This window comes from Tinamus guttatus, unplaced genomic scaffold (genome assembly GCF_059628265.1).
Source record: "Tinamus guttatus ecotype Peru unplaced genomic scaffold, ASM5962826v1 Tinamus_guttatus_pri_ptg000226l, whole genome shotgun sequence".
Lineage (NCBI taxonomy): Eukaryota > Metazoa > Chordata > Aves > Tinamiformes > Tinamidae > Tinamus > Tinamus guttatus.
Window position 1 is genome coordinate 5,296,715 of NW_028288760.1, and position 21,557 is coordinate 5,318,271.

At 38.5% G+C, this 21,557-nt stretch overlaps 2 protein-coding genes across 2 annotated transcripts; one reads left to right on the top strand and one right to left on the bottom strand.

Annotated features, from left to right (window-relative positions):
• Positions 1-3,360: 3,360 nt before the first annotated feature.
• On the bottom strand, positions 3,361-11,445 carry FBXW2 (F-box and WD repeat domain containing 2). The gene is made up of 7 exons (XM_088525422.1): positions 11,306-11,445; positions 9,387-9,896; positions 7,793-7,987; positions 6,908-7,041; positions 6,263-6,349; positions 5,435-5,604; positions 3,361-3,974 (listed from the first exon to the last, which is right to left on the bottom strand). The coding sequence occupies exons 2-7, from the start codon at positions 9,874-9,876 to the stop codon at positions 3,686-3,688; spliced, it is 1,365 nt and encodes a 454-aa protein (XP_088381548.1). The 5' UTR covers positions 9,877-9,896; positions 11,306-11,445; the 3' UTR covers positions 3,361-3,685.
• Positions 11,446-11,645: 200 nt separating this feature from the next.
• Positions 11,646-18,713, top strand: SLC2A8 (solute carrier family 2 member 8). Its single transcript, XM_088525454.1, has 10 exons — positions 11,646-11,698; positions 11,808-12,024; positions 12,758-12,964; positions 14,306-14,405; positions 14,524-14,735; positions 15,547-15,690; positions 16,336-16,444; positions 17,464-17,637; positions 18,202-18,347; positions 18,503-18,713. The coding sequence occupies exons 1-10, from the start codon at positions 11,646-11,648 to the stop codon at positions 18,638-18,640; spliced, it is 1,500 nt and encodes a 499-aa protein (XP_088381580.1). The 3' UTR covers positions 18,641-18,713.
• The last annotated feature ends 2,844 nt before the right edge of the window (positions 18,714-21,557 follow it).

The window sequence follows — 21,557 nt, forward strand, 5'->3', positions numbered from 1 at the left end:
GAATCAATTGAAAGTGCTGAGTGCTGCTTTGTGTTGGAACTCTTAAAATGGGGCAAGGGCTAGAGAGTGGGGAACCTGAAGGAAGAGTGTTTCTGTGTGGAATGACAGTAAGGAATAATGGCAACTTACTTATGATGGTGGTCTTTGTTTGTTTGTTTTCATTCACTGGAATCAGACCCCAGATAAGATGTATTGTTTTGTGTCATTATGTGGATGTAAAATTACAGATCTTTCTTCCCCAACTCCTATGTAAATAAGCACAGTGTCATTTTTCATTTCTAATGTAAGGATCAGATAGAAAGAAAAGCAAGCAAAAAAAAAATATGCACTCACTGTAATTTCTTACTTTTAGTCATGAAAATGTTTGCAAAAGTCCCCCTTTCCACCCACCCATTTCACATTTTCATTGCCTCTTCTGTGGTGGCACATACTTAAATTTGGGAGTATTAATTTGTTCAAAATATTTTGGAAGTTGGGAAATAGCAGAATCCCTTTTCCGGTAGTACTGTAACAAACTGTAGTAGTGACTTCAGAGTGGCAGCATCTGCCAAGATGCTACAGCTCAGGAAACTCGAAGTTGTGGTTATGTCAGCAGTGCCTGCTGCAAAGTTAGCAATTTGCTTGTTGAAGGGTCCGTTTAAAATTAGAGGCTCATGTAGTTAGAGGGGGCATCTGGAGGTGTGCACTGCAACTACCTGCTCCAAGTAGGATGGTCTGAGCTATTTGTCCTGAAAAGCTGGACACATAACCAACCAGCCAAGCTGTTCCAGTGTTTAACTATCTCATACTGGAATTCTTTTCACAAGTTTGCTGGAGTTTCCTGTGTTGCAGTTTATGACCATTGCTCCTTCCGCTGCAAGACAGCCAGAGCAATCTGATGTTTTCTTCTTTGTGTTCTCCCTTTACGTACTTGTGTACTTGGAGAAAGCTGTAAGATGTCTCCCAGCTTCTGTTCCCCTGCTCCAGGTCTCTTTTGAAAGCTGGACAAATCCAGCTTTCGCACCTTTTCTTTAGATGGTATACTCCAGCCCACCATCCATTGCATAGGCCTTTCACTAGATTTTTTTGTGCGGTAATATCTGTTTTGTATCAGGGAGCTTCACACTGGAATCTGTGCAGATGTGATCTCACATGCTGAAGAGAGAGGAAGAATCCTTTATTTTGACCTGCTGACTACACACTTCCCAGTATAATTCAGGATACAGATGTCCTGCTTGGTCACAGGTCCTGTTAAAGAACTGAGTCCTGTTAAAATGTGTTGTGTACTAGAATGTCTAGATTCTTTCCTGTAAACCTGTTCCAGTCTGTCCTCTTGTATGCCATTGTCTTGTCAAGCGCAGGACTTCTTACTATTTGCTTTCTTTCAAGTTTAGGAGGCTTCTGTCAGCCCATTTCTCCCATCTGTCGAGGTCCCTCAGAATAGCATCCCTACTCTTTGGTTTACTGATGGCTTTCCCTTCCCATGGTGCCTTGTGTCCCAGCCAGTTTCACCCTGTCCAGCAACTTGCTCAGTCACATCATTAGTAAAGATGTTAAATAATATTCGCTGCAGTTCTAGCTGTTCAAGGACATCACCTGTAGCTTGTTTCCAGCTGTATTAGCTTTCACTGATCAACAACCTGAGCCTGGCAGTAGAGCCAATTTTCTACCTGTCTTACAGTCCACATATTTAATCCATACTTAATCAATTTGGTTATAATGTATTTTTGACACGTTCCTGTCTAAATTCCTGCCATGAAGGACTCTGAACTAAGCTTTCAAAGCTAATATATTTTATAGATAGCCCATTTTATTATGGTGTCTTTAATGTGAATTACTGCATCCATTATGCACTCTGGTTATGCCCATATTGAGAGTGATGAGAGCTGGATTTCAGACAAGTTATTAAAAGCTTTGTTTCATATGGGTTTCCTGCACCTAAAAGTTCTAAGAGAAAAGCTCTTAAGAGATCACCACCTGTGCGCCAATCAGCATGGTTTGAAACAAAAGCTGTGAACTTGGCTTCTGATGTGTAAACCCCTTTACTTCAGATACTTTGTTGCATAAAGGTGGAAAACTCTGTACTTAAAGACTGTAGCCTTGTCTTCAAGGAAACACTCACTATGACTTCATGCAATTCCTGTCACATCACTCAAGTACAGTGTCTTGCACAGAGAAACTCCCTTCCCATAGGTGTAATATCTTTGAGGTATCTTTGGAATTTGGGTTTTCATTTAGTAGTACTTAGGAAACTAGCTCTCCACTAATCTTTGACAATAAAAATAATATTAACAGTATCTATGATAGGTACTTTTATCTTCTCAGGTATCTGAATCATCTTCATTCAAACATTTTAAAGTTGTGTAAAAATAAAGTGAGACTTTTATTTTAAAAAAAAACACGGCATTTCTAAAGGATGGGGAGTTGAGATATACTTAAAAGTTTACTAAATTTATCAGAAGTATGTGAATAAATATTTGCTACTCAAGTTAGCTCATATTCATTTACCTCAGATCTCCTACAGCTGATGAAGTAGAAGACCTTTTCCTATGCCTATTCTTTTCTTCCTCATAGCTTTGATTCTGAGAGATATGGCAGTCGCATTGTTATTTGTTTCTGCTTTCCAGTCAACAGTTAACAACTACTTTAAGCATATCATTCTCTTAACTGCATTATTTGCAAAATGTGAATGTCTGGTAGCCCCCCTTTAACATAAAAGATCAAGTCTTGCTGTAGAGATTGAACATCAGCTTTCCTTTCATTATATTTCCACTTACTGATGAATTAAGCTACATTCTCACACATGCTGTAGGAATCATGGGACTAAAAACACTGATCAAAACAATCTGAGCACTCTGAGTACTCTGTAGAGAGAGTATTTCATGAGATGACCAGGACATGGTCCAAACTGTTCCTTTAATATTTGTGCCACTGAACAGCTTTTGGAGAAGTACAGTAAGTTTGTTAGTGATGGTAATGAGTCCTTTTTGTTGTAATTGCACCACTGGCAAATATAGTAAACAATGGCAGATATTCTCTGAGGTTAGTTGCCAGGGCAAACTTTTATCAGTTACCCAAAATGTTGGCTCATTCTGGTGAGGAAAGCTTGCATCAATGTACTACTGACCTTAGACAAATTACTGTTGTTGGCATCTGGTCTTAGTTAATGGATTAAATTGATTCTTCAATTTCAAAGGCTAAACATTGAAAACTTCATAAGGAAAAAAAAGTCTTGAAGAGATTGATACTAAAAAGAGAGAGAGAAAGAGCGCGAGTGTGTTCTTGTTTAACAGCCACACACTGTAACCAGTATTTGTTGTTACATGTACAAAAGTCTATTGTTCTAAAATATTAGCTGCACCTTCTGTTTCAAAAACAAAAAAAAAAGGGCAAAAGTCAAGTCAAAAAACATTACTTCATTTTAGACTTAATGGTGAATTTGAGAGGTTTAAACTTTACAAGCTATGTTTCAGAGCCCAAATAAGTATGCTTAAACATGAGTACAGACAAAATTTAGTGGTAAATACTGTTAGCATGCTGTGTTGCATTATGTCAAAAACAACCCCAAATGCCCAAATAAAAGTAAGTGATTGTGCATTGCATGATCATACCATTAGGTGTGCAACTTTGGTTCATGCAAAGTCTTATTTTGTGGATACAGCTGATAGTCCATATATTACTGAAGATTCTGCCATGTGTGATCTTTTCAGCCATGTTCTTTCCATAATACCAAATGGATACTGTGGTCTGGCATACTGGTAGCAAAAACCAAGCCCATATCATTTTGGCCATTTAGTCCATTTAACCAAGACATTTCACCAGCCAAAAAGCTTGAACCTCTCTTTGACTTTCTATACTCTGGTAGAGGCCAGCGACTGATCAGTTTTTCTGTCCTCAAGTCCATTATATACAAGTATCTGTTATCAAACAGTAGAGCAAATATCTCTCCAAAGCCCAGCAAGGACACATTTGAGAAGTCGGGAGGTTTGATAACCCTAGAAGATAAGACAATATTGTTAGAATATGTGTCACTATGTAGTCATGAGCTTGTTTTACTATAAATAAATCCTTATGTATGTCTGTAGAGATTGTGTCTAAAGTCATCAATCCCAAATGACTTAGTAAAAACTTGACGCTTTTTTTTTTTTTTTTTTTAAATTACTTCAAGCACCTGCACATTTGCCCTGAGGTTTCATTTCTTGCTTTGTGCATTCAGGATGGACCCTTCTAAACAGAAGTAGAGGTTAAGGAAGGAGGAAGATTCTGCATAGCTGAAGGGAAAAAGAAAGAAGTCTGTTTCCAGACCTGAAACAGCAAGTTGTAGTGATTTGCAGCTTCTGCCTCTTGAAATTAAGAGGAATAGCCTTTTATTATTCTTTTGACTATTCTTCTAGAAGCTGGAGATAAAACAGAAATGTGATGATAACATAGCTCATTCAGGATTGATCCTTAACAGAATGCTGTGTTACTGGACAATTAGCCTAGGCTAAACATTTTCATTTTAGGGGGAAGTAATAGTGTTTGTTAATTCCAGTACATCTTTGAGGGTTTTGTGGCCTTCTAAATAAAACTCAAACAGGAGTTAGAGGGACTGAGTTTCCTACAACTGACCAGAGCATTTGATTATAGCATTACATGAAGTAAAGAACTAGAATTCAAACATGTCCTGAGACCAAAGTTCATTCTCAGCAGCACAGGCTGCTGTATGTTCTTTTGAAAGTCTTACAGACTAAAGAGGTAAAATTACTGAATTATTCTTAGTGAGAAGAAGCATTTGTTCTGGAGTAGATCACCCTACAATAGGGTACAAATATTCAGACCATTTCAGCTAAGAGCTTTTTTTAACAGTTTTATAATGCATTTTTTCCTTTAAAAAATGGTATCTTTGATGACATCATTTCTAATAGAAAGAGCCTCATTCTGAGTTCTTAATGAAACACTGTAATCTCATTTCATCTCTCTCTGCAGTCTGATAGATTTCACTGTCATTCTGTAGAATTATCAAGAATGATAGATCTCAGTTCAGCAGGGCTATAACAAGTTCTTTTAATTTCTTGTCCCACTTATTGCCCCTCTAATTTGGCCTTCTGTAGAACAGGCTTTACAGTAGCATTAACTCCTAGCAGTGCCAGGAGTTGCAGCTAGCAGTATTATTTTTATTTATGTTGAAACTCTTCAGCTTGTGTATTGAACATAGAAAAGATGACTGGCTTGGGACCAAAAAAATAAAACAGGAATCAAATGGTTAGTATAAACAGATGAAATGTATAGAGTTTTAAATTATAAGAAAAGCTGGCAACCTGGCAATTCACAGAACTTTCAGAAGCTTTATCAAGACTCTGTTGGCCTACATCTAAAATAAGTTACTAAAAGTGAAATAATACGGTCTACTTCTTACTTACAGAAGACCTCTAGAATAACTTTACATACCTTAGTCTTAAACTGAAAGATTTACCTGAGAATATCATAGCTGGCAAAGTCCCACTGGTACAATCCGAGAGCTGAGCTGCAGACTATGTATTTACCATCAAAGTGCAGTCTGGGCTGCAAGGAGATGCTGCGATCTTCAGAAACAGATAATGTTTTTAAGCACTTGCAGTTTATTTCCCTTCCAATCGGCCAAATCTACAATTAAAGGACAGTTTAAGACTGTAAAATACTCGGACTTTAAACCATTGCACATATAAAGAGATTGTAACCTTTATAAGCTAGTACATGTGCACATCTTCTTCATAATTATTTTTCTACTTTAGGTAGGAATTCCAATTCCATCATGTCCTGTCTCATGTTATAATTTCAATATGTATTCCTTCTAGCTTGAAAAATCACAGTGAAAGCTGCGTGCCTGGTTGTTTTTAAAAAAATGTCAGAAAAATCCCATCATTCAATTGGAGAGAGAAGAATGATGCTTCAGATATGAAACAATTTTGTAACTAATGTATTTGCAATATTATTCAACTCAAAAGACCCTAACAACAACAGTAATTGTAGCAAGTGTTTCACTTTGAAGTTAGCACATTAGGCAAACACTAAAAGCATTATTATTTTACATTACCATTCCCCCAGACCTACTATTCAAAGCACATCTAGCTATTTGGTACCTTTACTTAAACCTTAAAAAATGAACTAAAGCACTGAAAAGTTTGCTTCCAAAGAATTACTTGTTTTTTACACAACTTTCCATGCAGGAAATATGGAAGAGAATAAAGTCATATACTCTTTGTAAATTTCAGATACACGGGTATTTGATTTCCCTGGATACCTTAGTGTATATTATACATACCTTGATTTCATACTTATCTGCACTTAAAAGAATATAATCCCCAGGACTGTGCATAAGAGATTTGACTTTGCACTTCTGCAAAACTACCTGTAATTGAAGGAATATTTTAAGAACAAAAAATACTTACTTTGATGCTGTTAACTACTCAGACTTTCATTTGCATTGTTGTTTGCATAATTCATTTACCATCTGGGTAATGTACTCTTCTGTGTAGAAGGTAGAATCTGCAGGTACCAGGTAGAACCTGCAGATTTTCTGTTTCTACTAGTTTTAACTTACAGTATTAATTAGCTAGCATGTATACTTTAAAAATCTCCTCCTTATCACCTTCCACATTGTGGAACACTCAGATGGTGTTCTGTTTTCTGACTTGAAAACAATTCTCAACACTTTTGGTTATCAAAATAATTGGTTATTCTATTTGATTTTTAAAATCACTCTCAGAACCAAGGAATTCATTCGTCTTTGAATAAGACACTGATGCGTAATATTCCAACTGCTTTAGAATAGCAATTATCTGCAGTTTCTCCAGATTCTACACCTAGGTGCAGGATTACAGTTAGCAAACAGAACTACAAAAATACATGTAGCAAACTTCTTGCAAGTGTTTTGCAAGATTTATCAAAAAAAAATATATATTCCCACCTTAGTGACCCATTCTGTGTGTCCAGTAAGGGTATTCAGACATATTCCTGTTGATAAAGCCCATACTTTCACAGTGAAGTCTGCAGAGCCACTGACCAGAATATCCAGTTCATCATTGTAATCCACACTAAAAACTACAAGCAAAGAGGATACTAAATGAGGATACCAGTCCCTATGCATGTGTGTTTCTGTGACACACTAAGTAGCCTCAAAATTCATACACCCTGACAGCTGTGGTGTATGGTATAAGAACAACAGTTAACTGTTGTTCTTAAATTGTATATGTGAATTGTCACTCCGGACTCCTAAGTAACACTGCAAAATTACTGATTCTTCTCCAGATTACAAGATGATAAATCAGTCATTCCAGTTTGGTTGTAAAGCATAACTTAAATAAGCTAGTTTTATATTGCAGGAGTTCTAATAAGCTGGTTCCCATAGGCTTAGTATATCTCCTTACTCCAAAGCGGGAGACTCACAGCTCAATTGAGGATATGTTGCAGTAGAGGATGAAGAACTTCATAATGAGACATGTAAATACAGATTCCTGGGTCCTACCATGCTCTTCCCTGTAAACCCCTCTCCAGTTTGTGGATACTTATAAGGAGCTCCAGTTGAAATGTGCTCCCTGTTACCTAGGATCTGCATCTTCTTGTCAGACTCCAAAACACAAATTAACACATCATTGTAGAGTTTTATAGGTACATGCATATAATACCATGTGACTAAGCCTTAGTATTTTTCAAGGGCAGAAAGATCTACGTCGGTTGTGGCTCCTTTCTCCCAAAGAGCAATTTGGGACAAAAAGGAAAAAGAATAGTTTGCAAAGAGTTAACTTAATTTGTGATTTGTTTGATAGTATAAAAACTGAAAAGGCTAACATACCTGCACCTGTGTGTCCTCTAAAATGCTGCATCTTGGCCCCAGAGCTCCATTCCCAACAGGCTATTGTGTTATCAAAAGATCCCGTTACAAGCTTTTGTTCATCAAACTTCACTGCAGCACAAGTATGCGTCTGGATACCATATATGCACTGACCTGTGCTTACATCCCACAGTTTTGCAGACAAATCATCTGATCCTAGAACATGAAAGAAGAGTATAATTGGAAACAAAAAGCGATGTTTCCAAATTTATGCTGGTTTCCCTTTCAAATAGCATTTTCTCACTAAGAGCAGCTTTCAAGCTAAGTCTCAACACTACACTGAAGACCCCTGTTTTCAGCTCAGCTGAGCTGAGGATTCTGGCAGTGGCAATTCCCGATGTCCTTTTTGCACCTTCAGCAGATTCCAGCACTATGTCTGCTTTGACAGTATCTACTGGAACAGATGCATTGACGCTTTATATGACACATCACTCTCAGGTTTCCAAAGCCACTGATTGTACCTGTAAGCTTTGGTTTGTTTCAGGCAGGAAAGGAATTCCTTCAAATCTCCTTACAGAGAAAGGAAGACAGCAGGTAAATATCAGGCCCCTTCACCCCGCTGTCCTCCTTTCTCTCACAGAGCGTTGTTTTGTGTTGTTTTTAAGTGCATAACCCTAACTCCGTCTGCTTGCTTTGTAGAGCAGAATAAACTCTGCACCCTTTCACCTGATTTCTCCACAAGGCGCTTTCATAATAAAAGAGCAAACAGTTCGTCAGTAAGATTCGACAATGCCGTCTCTTGAGTGTTTTCATTCCCTGGTGCTTAGGCAGGCAAGACTGGCCGGAGGCTAGTTCCTAGTTTCTCATAACCTTCTGAACATGACAACAAACGTGGGAGTACTAGCCAGTACTCAGCTTATCTATAGCACTGCTGTCTCAAGGGGCATAGTTAGGAATGCTTTGGAATATGCTCTGGCAGGAGTTCGCTGTAACTTTGTTACTATTCTTTCTTACTTAAGGTTTCATATTTGGTCTGGCTTTATTTTCAAGGTCAAACTGTAATCTTGAAATCTGAAGTCCTTAGGAAGAAAGTTGATTTCAGCATTATAATGTGTAATTCAGACTAGTAACAAGTTTAGATCTTGTTTTCAAGTCTACATACATGCATTTACATTACATTAAGAATCAAAAGAACTTAGCGATTGTATCACAGAGACTGTCACTGCAAAGAGAGACAGTCCCTTTAATCTGAATAAAGTATCCTCTAGGATAGCCAACATATCTGTACTTCTCAAATGGGCTTACCATTCTGAAGCATTATATGCAGCACTGTCAGTTTTTTTGTTTTTTTTTTTTAATAGTAGTAAGTGCTTTCTACTGAAGTGACCAGGGAGCTTGCCAGTATGCCAGGTGTTCCAAAAATCAAAACAAAATAAAACAACAACAACAACAAAAAAAAAAAACAGTTATTTTGAACACCTTATTCTGAGTAAGCACGATGACAATAACTTGCCTAAGGAAAGTCAAATGGTCAGTAATCACGTGTGGAAAAAAAAAAAAAAAAAAAACGGACAAACTAGGAAATTTAAGACACTCAATTTTCTGAAGTTCCTACCTGTACACAGAAGTCCATCTTTATAGTAAAGTGCATATACTCTGGCACTGTGTCCAATCAAAGAGGATGTCTCAAACGCTTCATGGTCCTTCAATTGCTTCATCCTTAATATAGCCTTTAGGTAAACCTTCTTCCAATGTAGAGGATCCTGAACAGAGTCATCTATTTGCCAGCCTAAATTCTTACATGCAGTCTGCCATACCTCTGTACAGGCACTTATAACCTTATTCCACTGCTTAGAGACGAGGCAACATGTGAGTAAGGTCTGAGGATCGAGCCATTTTAACAGATAAAAACTAAGTTCCAGCGGAAGAAGTTTGAGGAAGTCCCTCTTGAGGAGAATCTCTAGATTATTGGAGAGGTGCCTGAGCTGGACTGCTCCACTCAAGCTAATCAGGTGATCCAGAGTTTCATTTTTCTGCAAGTCCGTCAGAGAAAGAAATGTAATAGAAATGTTATCAAGCCATGCTTCAAAGTCCTTTTTCTCCATAAGGTTATGGAAAAATTTACCTGTGATACATCAAAATATTGTATTAGTTCTGTTCAGAAAACAAGGTAAGCATCACATCTTTCATTACTGGTATATCAAACTGCATGTTAATGCATGGACTGAAATGACCAAACATACTCAAATATTCAGTGGGTTAGTACTAAGCATTTGAAAATACTTTGAACCGCTAGGTGGACCATATTAGACTTAGATATGATTTGTAATGAGCCAGTGCATGCTAGTGTTCACTGTGGAACATCTTTCTTGTTCTACGTTAACACTTTCAAGTTCTTAATCCAATAAGGTCAGGATTGTTTCAAGTTTTAAACTTATGGCAAATAAACACTGTCTTACAGTTTACCCGTGGATTATACTGATATGGAAGAAAACAAAAAAAATGTACAGATAAGGTGATGAGAAGCTAGCTGCTGACAGAACTTACTCCATACTTTTGTCCTATACTCTTTTAAATACAAAGTAAGTAAACATGCATTTTTAAGAGGACTTCTGAAAAATGGGATGAAGCATTTGTTAGCCATCTAGATGGCTATTGCAAAGACTGTAAATTTTGCTGGCATAATATCAATTTTAACTTATATTTATGTGTTTCCTATCTTTCTGGTTTATTTCCAGCAAACAGAATTAACTGAAATCCTGATAAATGACTTCTTTAATTACCTGAGCTATATATAATTTTACTACTTTGTGGCATCTCAAGTTCCTACAGTAAGTTTTAGTACAGTATTAACAAGATAAATGTTACATGACTAGTTAAAAAGCCATAATTAATTCATTACTCTGGAAAAGCTAATTTCATTCATTAGGCAACTAGCTGAATTCAGTTCGCAGAAGCTCCTACAGCCAAAGCACTGAAGAATGTGAGTGGGGGTCAATAACATGTTAATTTCTATGCAGACATTTTATCTTCACAGAATAAGACTTTAAAATATACCTCTTAAAAATATGAAGTTATAGCACAGGAAAGTATATTTTTTACTGTGAAAGGTTGCATTACACTGGGTGTGAAGTGCATAGGAACATTTCTTCCTGTTGGATCGTAAGTTTGCACGGAGACTTCTACCGATAGCGCTTACCAGCTTTTCTCAGCAGGCCTGACCAAAGCCGTTTTTGCTGTTCTAACAGGTTTTTATCCTCTTAGGACCGAACAAAAAATCCTAACGCCTTCCCTATTGTTAACAAAAGTTACGCGAACCTGGGGGCAACTGCTGCACTCGACGGAGGGCGCTAGTGCGGAAACCAGGAGCTGGAAGCGGCACTGAGTGCTGGCCGCGCGGGACCGGGTTCCCGGGGCCGAGCGCCGCCGCCGCCCGCACGCAGGAAACGTGGCGGGCGCTGTGGGCTGCCAGCGCCGCTCGTGCCAGCGCCGCTCGTGCCAGCGCCGCGGGCCGCGCCGGTCCGCTCTGCTCACCTCAGGTAGCGGCCGGCCGCGGCGTGTCCCTGGGCGGGCGGCTCGCGCGGCTCCCCGGGGCCCGGCAGGGGCCGGGCTGCCCCCGCGGCCATGGCCCCACCGCAGAGGCGCGGGCTCCTGCCGCGCCCGTGCTCCTCGGCGCGGCCCCCACGGCAGGCGGCGCCGCGCGGGGCGGGGCGGGGCGGGGCGGGGCGCGCTGGACCGGCCGGCACCGGCGGGACGGCGCTGCCCGGCCGCGGCCCCGCAGCAGCAGCCGCAGCAGCAGCAGCAGCAGCTTCCGGCGCTCGCCCTGTACGTCATCACTCCCCGCCAACGCGCGCGAGTCGCTTCCGTGCGGACCATGGCGGCCGCGGAGGAGGCGCAGAGGCTGCTGCGCCGGCCCGAGCGCCCGAGGTGAGGCGGGGGCGGCGGGCGGGCGAGCGGGCGGGCGGGGGCGGCGAGCGGGCGGGGGCGGCGAGCGGGCGGGCCCCGCGCGGAGCTCCGGGCGGCGGGGGCGGGGGGCACCAGACTGGGGCGGCGCGCGAGGCAGCGCCGTCCTTGTCGGCCTCTCCCGCCTCAGAGTGCAGAACGCGAAGCTCTATCTCGCCACCTTCGCTGCAGTCCTGGGACCTCTTAGCTTTGGCTTCGTGCTAGGCTACAGCTCGCCCGTTATTCCCGAGCTGAGCAGAGTCAGCGATCCCCAGCTCAGACTGGACAGCGCTCAAGCGTCCTGGTTTGCGGTAAGACCGTGGGCTGCATTGCCCTGGCTTCCGTTGGAAGCGTAGGTCAGGAAAATACTATTTGGTAGGGGGGGCAGGGGAAGGGAATGTTTTTTTTTTTTTTTTTCTTTAGGATGATAGTAGCTGCATATGTTAGTTACAAACCCAATCCTTTGTTCTTTCCCATGAATTTGGTGAGTGGGTCTCTTATTCCTCCTCCCCCCCACCATGGTTAACAGTGATAATCTGATGACATTTCGCATATGCTAAAAGATGGCCTTATTCACTGAACTACTTCGGTGCTAAAATACCTTCTGACAATTCCAAGTTTTCTCAGCTGTAGATGTTAGGGGACCACAGAGAATAAACTTTCTCACAAATTAGCTGCAATCCATCTACATGGGAATATCTGCATTTGGATGTAGGCAGAATGCCATCTTAGTTAAGATGGTAGCTAGCTTCTCTGGGTCTTTGAAACATTTTGAATAGCTGTTTGAAGAGACAGTATTGCAGACAGATTAAAAAGAGATACAGTTTTTTTAAGTTTTGCTCTTTTTATATTTAATCTTAAAATCATTTGCTGTTCATTTGTGCTGAGGAGTAATTCTGAATTATATCTTGATGAAGACGTTAACATTAACTTTGTTTTCTTTCAAAACACTGCTGTGTATTTGCATATTTTATTTAGAAGCTGCTGTTTACTTACCAAAATTTTTCAAGAAATTGAAGTCTGATACACACTTATTTTCTGAAGTCTGTAGTAACACTAGGAGCTGCTGCTGGAGGAATACTGGGAGGCTATCTTGTGGATCGAGTTGGGAGAAAACTGAGTCTAATGCTGTGCTCAATACCATATGTTTCTGGATATATGGTTATTATTTCTGCTCGGAATATTTGGATGCTTTATTTTGGAAGAATACTGACCGGCTTAGCCAGTGGAATTACTTCACTTGTTGTTCCAGTAAGGCATTTTTTTTCTACTTAGTGTGAGGTTTTTTTGTTTGTTTTATTTTGTTTTGTTTTGTTTTTTGGGGGTGGGGGTGAGTAAGAGATGCTGATTGGTTGGTTAGTTTTTGTAATTCTTAGGGGTTTGGATTAAGTAACTGGGCAACTGTAGCCAATACTGTGGATTTAGGAGATATTTTTTAAAGAAACTTGGGCATGTTATTTTATTCATATTTTCTTGATTAAAAGCAAACAAAATAAGTTTTGTCTTCTCTAGTGACATTAATGTACTACACATTCATAATACAGTGATGTAATCTTACTGCACCACCAGAAGGGATTAAAAATGAATTTCCAGCTCTTGAAGTGATATGAATGCTAAAAATCAAAGAATAAGAAACACTATAGAATAAAATGTTTTTTAGTTTTATTTTTATAAATTTTTATATTGGTAAGCATGTGTAACGTATTGCTGAAAATACCCTTTTTTAGTCTGGTGTGTTAGTATGTGTGCAGGAGGTCCATCTGCCTTCTCTTTGATTCATGGAGCTGAGCTTTGGTTCCCGCAGCTAAGGGATTTACTTAGCAGCCAACAGGGAAAAAACTATGACCGCAGTGATGAGAGAGGGGAGCATGGTATCACTATGTGCCTTAAAATAATTTTCGAACTAAGAGTTGCTTGCTTTCCATCTGAAAAAGTGAGAGATCTAACTTTGGGAAGACTTGTATGCCTGTATTTGAGAGAATATTTTTTTCCAGGCTTTTAACTAAACTGTAACTGCGCACTTGATATCAATATCTAAAAAGAGCTGAGCACTTTAAGGGTAACCGAAATATTGGATGAGATGTGATGTTCTTCATATAATATATGGAAGGACAAGAGCTGTCAGTCTGGACCTCCATGGAAGATAAAATAATTTGTGCTCTTCATGTTGAATTAAAATTTTAAACCTTCCTTTGAAAAAGCATTTTATCTGTGGCTCAGGATATATGTTTATGCAAAAACTGTTCCAAGCTTCAGGCTTCTTTGTGCGGATGTATTTCTTGATGAATATGGCCAACAAAATTCTTAATAATGCAAGATTGTTTCAATTTCTGGGATGCTGATACTGCAGTTTACCAAACAGCATCAGCATTCTTGTGTTTCAGGGCTTCCTTTCTTTCCAGGATTTTTCGTAATGGCAACATCAATTTCTGAGTACTTTTCTGCTTACTCCATTTTATCAAGGCTTTTTTTTGAGGAGGGGAAGTTAATGGAAAATGCACCCATATTTTTTTCAGAAACAAATTACTTTTCAAATCCTTGATTTGAAATTGGAGAGGAGTAATTATTAGGTATTTTCTCCCTATGTTTTAGGTGTATATTTCTGAAGTATCTCATCCTAAAGTTCGTGGTATGCTTGGCTCTTGTGTTCAACTGATGGTGGTGACTGGCATACTGGGAGCCTACATTGCAGGTATTTTAGTTAGGGCTGTAGGTTGCAGCAAAGAGTTTAAGTAATACTTTCAATTTCTTAGTGTATGTATTACATCGGATGCTTATAGTCCTCTCTCTCTTTCCTTTTTGTGGTCTAGGAATAGCACTAAAATGGCGCTGGCTGGCAGTGTTGTGTTGTTTTCCATCCTGTATAATGCTTTTGTTCATGTCCTTTATGCCTGAAACACCGAGATTTTTGTTAAAGCAGAACAAGCGTTCAGAAGCCATAGCTTCCTTGCGGTTTCTGAGGGGACCACATGTGGATCACGAATGGGAATGCAGGCAGATTGAAGATAATGTTGAGGAGGAGGTGAGGAGAATCTGATTTACAGTAAAAAAAAGTGTATGGACACAGTATATAAAAGTTACAGTTAAGGGTTTTTACCATATCTTAGTTTAATAGCCTCCTCTACAAATGGTTATCCAAATACCTTTCGTCAGCCTAGTTGTATTTAAGAAGCAAATAAGATTGCAAGAATCTTCATCTCTGCTATCACCTCTGGCTGCCATAGGTGCACATCAGTAGCAGTCAGGCTCTTGATCTTAATTACCTGTGACAACTATCTAGTTTTTCTGCCATATTTAACAATTTTATAGATAGTTGAAGCTATTCAACACCTAACCCAGGTTTCCTTTCTGTGTGTGTGTGTGTTGTACCATTGTATTTCCTCTTGCATCTCTGTAGTAGTATATTTTAGTCCTTTGTAATGAAATATTATATAACAGCCTCCTTAAGCAGGCATGTCTAATCATGAACCATGAATTCATTCACATTAGCTTTTCCTACAAAGATTTATTCATTTGAATAATGTCAGATAAGGTGCCAGAGAAGTGTGAGAAATCTAATTTCTCATCCATGGAATTTTGAACTCACCACTTGTTTTTGTTGTTGGTTTTTTTATATATATATAATTTCCATATATTTTGGCAATATTGTGAGTCAGGACCTGAGATAAGGAGGAAAATTTATTCAGGTATTTCAAATGAAAACTTTTATTATCAAGGCATTTCGCCTATTTAAAAAAAAAAACGTTTTTGAACAGACTGATATCTTCTGAGGATGTTTTCTTTCATTTAAATGATTGAGTTTTTCACTGAGTTATTGCTTAATCTTTTAACAGGGATTGAGTATCTTAGAGTTCAAGAATCCCTCAATCTACAGACCACTTCTTATTGGTGTGGCACTGATGTTCTTCCAGCAAGTAACAGGCATTAATGCAGTTATGTTTTATGCAGAAACTATCTTTGAAGATGCAAATTTCAAGGTAATTTGAGTGCATTTGCAAATTGGCAAGCATGTCTATAGTTTGAGCACAGGCAGTGCTAGAGTAAGTCTAGATCACATAACAAAGTGACATGATGATGATTCTGTATGTCAGAAAGACTATGGTTTGGCTTTCCATGGGCTTTTTTGTTCTGGGTTATAGAGGCTTTCTTGACTGTGGGGCTTTGGCATACTCAAACAGTATGCATTTGGGGAAGTGTATGGCAGGTTGCTGGTCTGAAACTTTGCTACTAGCACAAAATTCTGTTATTATCATCTTTGTGTATAGACTAAAGTAGCTGAAAATGGTCTGCTTGAGAGAAGGTAAAAACTACAGGAATTTGTGGCTTCTTTTAAAAGATGCGATCAGTATGCTCAGTAACTTGTCAAAGTGTTTTCCCCATCCTGTTGTCAGTCTTTCATTTAAATGTCTTCAGAAAATGTCTAATAGTATCTTGCTGTTGGTGTGGGGTCTTTTTCCCTTTTGGTTGGTTTAGTTTTATTTTGGTCTCACTCCTCCCTCCACTTTGGTAAGTCCTGTGGCATAGTTTTCTCAGACTCAAGAAATGAATGTATGATGTGTAATGTCCAGCAAGTGATCTTCTTATCAGTCTGAACTTTTTTTCTGCCTCTTTCTTTATTTCAGGACAGCAGAATGGCTTCCGTTGTTGTGGGTTCCATACAAGTATGTTTCACTGCAGTGGCTGCACTTATCATAGATAAAACTGGACGAAAAGTTCTGCTTTACGTATCTGGTAAAGCATTAGTCCTATCTTAAGGGCTACGCAAAAGGAGGGTTTTAATGACCATAAATGGTTAAATGGATGCACTTCATATTTTATGAAATTTTAAGAGTCTGCTTGTAAATCCCAGGTTTTCTTGTTGCATATTTTTAGTCCTTACTTATACCTGTTCATCTTGACTAAATGCAATGTAAATGCGCTTTTATGAACAATTCTAGCAACTCTAAGGTTTTTTTTTTCATATTTTTTTCTAGTGAGTCTGGCAACAAGTCAATTAGCATGCCAAAAACACAGCCTCAGTTTGGATTAAGCGTTAGTATATCAGATCTGCAAGGGTGTCTCAGCGCTATGGAATTTTGTACAGTAACAAAAAGCTACTATACATACATCTAGAGGGGATTAAGAATTAAAACTTATGCATTTTATGTAGTTTGCACTGTAATTTGAAGTAACTATAGACTTAAATTATGATTCAAAGGAGAAAGGAGATTGTCATGCTTAGAGTTAAGAACATTTTGAGTAGTTTGGAGATTTATAGACACATTGTAGGGGAGACCTCTTGGAACTAGTTTTTACTTTGAAGTAGCTAGCCATGTTAATTTTTATTATGGTGATCATCTTTGCATTTAATAAAGATTTACTGTCATCATAATCTTCATTAATCCATGGCTGCAGCTACTTTCATGGAACATTATCCTCTGTAGTAACAAAATGTATTTTTTTAACTTAGCAAGTTTTATTTTTTAACTTAGCAGAAAATGAATCGATACAGTTATGCTGCACACTCACTTCAACAGTAATGACTGTTGTCAAGATTATATTATGTGTGTGACATTGTTTAGAATAATCATGTCTGGGCTCTCTCAATTTTATCAAGGCCAGGGTTTGTTCCCAAGAACACTATCATGAATGTAAGGAACATTTTTTTGCCAGGGCCAGCAAACCTTGTCTTTGATCAGTTGTATTCACGCTCTCAAGAAGATTACCCAACAGGCAGTCAATGACAGCTTGGCTATTGCATGATTTTTCAGGGTTCATCATGGCTCTCAGTACTGCACTGTTTGGGCTTTACTTTAAAATGGTCCTTCCAACACCAAGCAATTCATCACATCCTGACCTACTCTTCACTCTAAATACAGTAGCCCCAGGAACAGAAAGCAGCCTACCCTGGCTTGCTGTAGTGAGCCTAGGGCTCTTTGTTGCTGGTAAGTGGGAGATGCTGGTAAGTAGAGGTTGCACAAAACAGCCTTTCTCGTGAAAGTAACAAGTTTGTCACAGTAGAGATGAGTTTTGTCTTCATCAGAGCTTTGTAGCGTATATTGTGAAGTTGGGTTGACCTTTACAAGCGTGGTGGTAGAGCTAGGGGTTAAGTAGTCAAGCCAGTACCTGAGGAAGTCAATTTATGCCTCTTGTGCTCAGGTTGAATTGTTTTAGTCATTAATCAGTCTGTGGGAGCATCTGTGCCATGCTGAGTTCTGAGATAGTACAAGGCAGCTGCAGATAGACTTAAAAATTAACCTCAGGTCTATGACGTTAGGGACTTCTTAGCAAGAAGTATGGCTTGTTAAGAACACCTTTATAAATAAACTGTCGTGAAGCTCATCAGCAGTTACAGTGCTGCCCCTAAATAACTTACTTTACTGGTTTCCTATAGATGTATTGGGTACCTAGAATCATGGTGAAAAAAACTTATGTTTTTGGGGTGTCATTTAGTCTTTGCTTTGTAATATGTTTAAGTTGCATTTATTCTCTTTTGTTTGTAATTGCAGGTTTTGCCCTGGGCTGGGGTCCCATTCCATGGCTGGTGATGTCTGAAATTTTTCCACTTAAAGCTAGAGGCATTTCCAGTGGTGCTTGTGTGTTAACTAACTGGGTTATGGCCTTCTTTGTAACCAAGGAGTTTCATGACCTTATAGTAAGTATCATAAACTACACTCAGGAGTTCCTTTTCAGAGGGAGATGTTAAAGATGCTCCTGAGAGAATCTTGGGGCACACTGTTCTCTAGCAATACCAAACTGCAGACTGCACTACTGATTATAATATTCTTCCCCTTCTTTTCTTTCCTTTAGGGTTTATTAACAGCATATGGCACATTCTGGCTCTTCTCTGCTTTCAGTTGCATGAACGTAATTTTCACAGCCTTTTATGTTCCTGAAACAAAAGGACGGACCCTGGAACAAATTGAAGCCTACTTCAGAAGATCTTAAACCTGAAATTCTTATATTGATATGAAACTTTCATATCATGAATTATGGTGCTATTGTTAAACTAGCTGCAGCAGTTGGCAGACAACTTAGTGATGCATTTTGATTGAGAAAAATATTTTTTTAATGATAAAAAATAAAGGGAATCTGCACACACACACACCCTTTAGCCTTTTTGTCTATTTGTAATACATTTTTCTCCCTTGTACAGGTCTTAGATATATTCTTTTCCTTCAGTTCTTGTGTTCCTTTCACTTATTTCAAATTGACTATAATAATCAAGTAGGAAGGTTGTTAAACACTCTTTTCATTTTTTTTTAATATGTAAATTAAAGATCTAAAGATCTAAATTTATAAAACTTAATTGCTTTGCCACAATATACATGTTGTGCTAACTTTTTAAGACATATGCTACAGCAAAGAAACTCAGGCTATAGCCTGGTTCCTGTAAAGGAAAAGCCATAGGGAGCTGAAATTATTTGTGTACTTGCTGCATGTCTGGGATTTAGGATTGTAGAGTAAGGATGATGGAAGTCTTTGACTAGATATGAAGGAGCTGCTTTCATATGCATTAAAAACTCCAGCATTTCAAAAGACAGCTTAACGTTAAGTTTAGTGAGCCCTCAAAAAGCTGCCTTGTGCTAGGACAGCTGCACTATCACACTAATAGCTACTCTATTAGTAGTTGAATTTCCTCAATCAAGTTTGTATCAGTGTACACTTTATAGAAACCAGTATATACAGGACCTAAAAGGAATCAAACAAAAGCAACAACCAAGCACACCCCCATTCTTAAAAGGAGAGAATGTACCATTTGCAAGAAAAGAAAAGCATCTTTTACAGTGTTAATTTAAGGGATAAAGATCTGTAACTAAAGCACATTTCTGAAAATCTTTAAAAAAACAAAAAACAAAAAAAAACAACCCACCTTCGGAACTGCTTGCCCACACTCCAGCAATGTTGCATATGGTTCTTGTCAGTGATGTGTTATACTCAAGCCCCAAAGCTAGTGTCATTTGCGTGACACAGCACTCGCATAGGTGAATCACATCTGGAGCAAAAGCTTTACAGAAGGTAAATGGTAGAAACAGTAACCCAGTCCTGCACGTGCAAAAGAAGTGATGTCAGACTTATTTTATTATAGATGAAGGAATAAATGGTGTGTGTTACCCCTGCAGAAAAAGTGATACACTGCAGTTGCACCAGTTCTAAGGATAGGAATGTTTCTATTGGGATGCTACATCTAAACCAGAAACATACACCTTATCATATAACATTAAAAACAATGCCAATACATCAAATTTTAAGACAAGTGGTGATAAATAGGTTTTCATCACAGAAATTTAGCAACAGTCTTAACAATATACAATTATTCAAGTACAAAGCAATCTGCTAACATTCGAATATTTCATTAAAACTGACATTTCGAGTTGATAACACTTTCTGTACAAACTTTTAGAGACATAACATTTTCATTGAACTAGATAAATACCTAACAAAGATGTAAATAAACACTCAAAAATACTTTTTTCTCTTCGAATCATGTGCTTATGTAATTTTATGCAGGATTCAGTGGGTTTGATATCAACAACAAAGTGAAGCAGCTAGGCATTGCATAGCCTGGCTAAGTTACTGTCCTCTCCTGTATGTTAACAGTAAAAAATCCTTTTATCCTGCATGTTAGTACAGGTGTTTGCTACAGACAGTCATGGAACACTTCCTATATCCTTAATATTAGATATGGAGTTCTCAAGGTATAATTAATTCCCTTTAAAAAATTAGGTAGGTTATTAGAAAATACTGCTTTAACATAATTGTCAGGCACTGAGCATATGAACTGTGGCACCAACCTGTTAACAGTGGTAATACAGTATGTGGTACATAGCTTCATACACAGGCAGCAACAAAAAAAATGATACCAAAATCACCTTTTCACTTGCAAATGAGATGATATTTGGTGTAAGATCAAGTTATGTTAGCTTCTTATATATGCTTAGTACTTTTATTCATTTAATACCTGTGAGAGACAGCACAAACATAAAAGAAATGCTTCCCAAATGCAGAAAGGGAAAAAAAAAAATCCCAAACCAAAACAAACAAAAACACGGATCTGGCTGGGAAAGCTCTTCCATTGACATAAATACATTATAAATGCACACCTTTAAGAAAACTTGTATTAGCATCAAAGTGGCTTGTCTTAGCTGTGTTGGTGTAACAGCAGAAATTAGACAAGAGCAGCAACTCTGAGCATATGTAACTAGTCAGGCCACAGTGTTGCTCTTCTTGTGGGTCCTACACATAATGGTTAACTGGTCCCCATCATACTGTGAATTGCTTTAACATTTACACAATTGACTGGACTTGTACTCAATATTTCATTTGAATCTACCAGGCAATAACAAATATTTATTATACATAAGAAATATTTGTAGTGTGACTTGCATGTGTATATAGTCAGTTGCTGGCACGCTACTCATTCTGGCTGTTGCTTGCATGCTGTACATTATGCACGTTAAAAACAAAGCTACAACAAAATCCAGGAAAGGGTTGTAATCAGAACATGACCACTTTTTTTTTTTTTTTTTTTTTTTTTTTTTTTTTTTTTTCTCAAAATAAGCAACAGAAGGTTCTGCTTGTTCACCTGCATCCATTCTTTCTCAAGTTTGTATTTCTGCCTATTGGGACTGATAGCACCTACCCCCTTCCAAGCTCCCCTTGTGTCTTTCTCTCTCCTTAGAAGGGTTATTTTCATTTTTCAAATATTTATAAAATTTATACTGCATGTAATGCATGGCATGTTTCAAGGCTCTTAAGAATGAACATCCTTGTACAGTGGCTGTTTTTCCAGTTATGCTGACAGTTTCACACAATTGTGCAATAATCTGTTTTAGATGTATATGATACAGTACTTCATGGAATT

Coding starts and splice junctions, on each gene's coding strand:
- FBXW2 (XM_088525422.1), bottom strand. CDS start 9,876: ATGGAGAAAAAGGACTTTGAAGCATGGCTTGATAACATTTCTATTACA. Junction 7,988..9,386: donor AGATGGACTTCTGTGTACAG/GTAGGAACTTCA, acceptor TTCATGTTCTAG/GATCAGATGATTTGTCTGCA. Junction 7,042..7,792: donor TAGAGGACACACAGGTGCAG/GTATGTTAGCCT, acceptor CTTTGCTTGTAG/TTTTTAGTGTGGATTACAAT.
- SLC2A8 (XM_088525454.1), top strand. CDS start 11,646: ATGGCGGCCGCGGAGGAGGCGCAGAGGCTGCTGCGCCGGCCCGAGCGC. Junction 12,025..12,757: donor CTCAAGCGTCCTGGTTTGCG/GTAAGACCGTGG, acceptor TATTTTCTGAAG/TCTGTAGTAACACTAGGAGC. Junction 18,348..18,502: donor AGGAGTTTCATGACCTTATA/GTAAGTATCATA, acceptor TCTTTCCTTTAG/GGTTTATTAACAGCATATGG.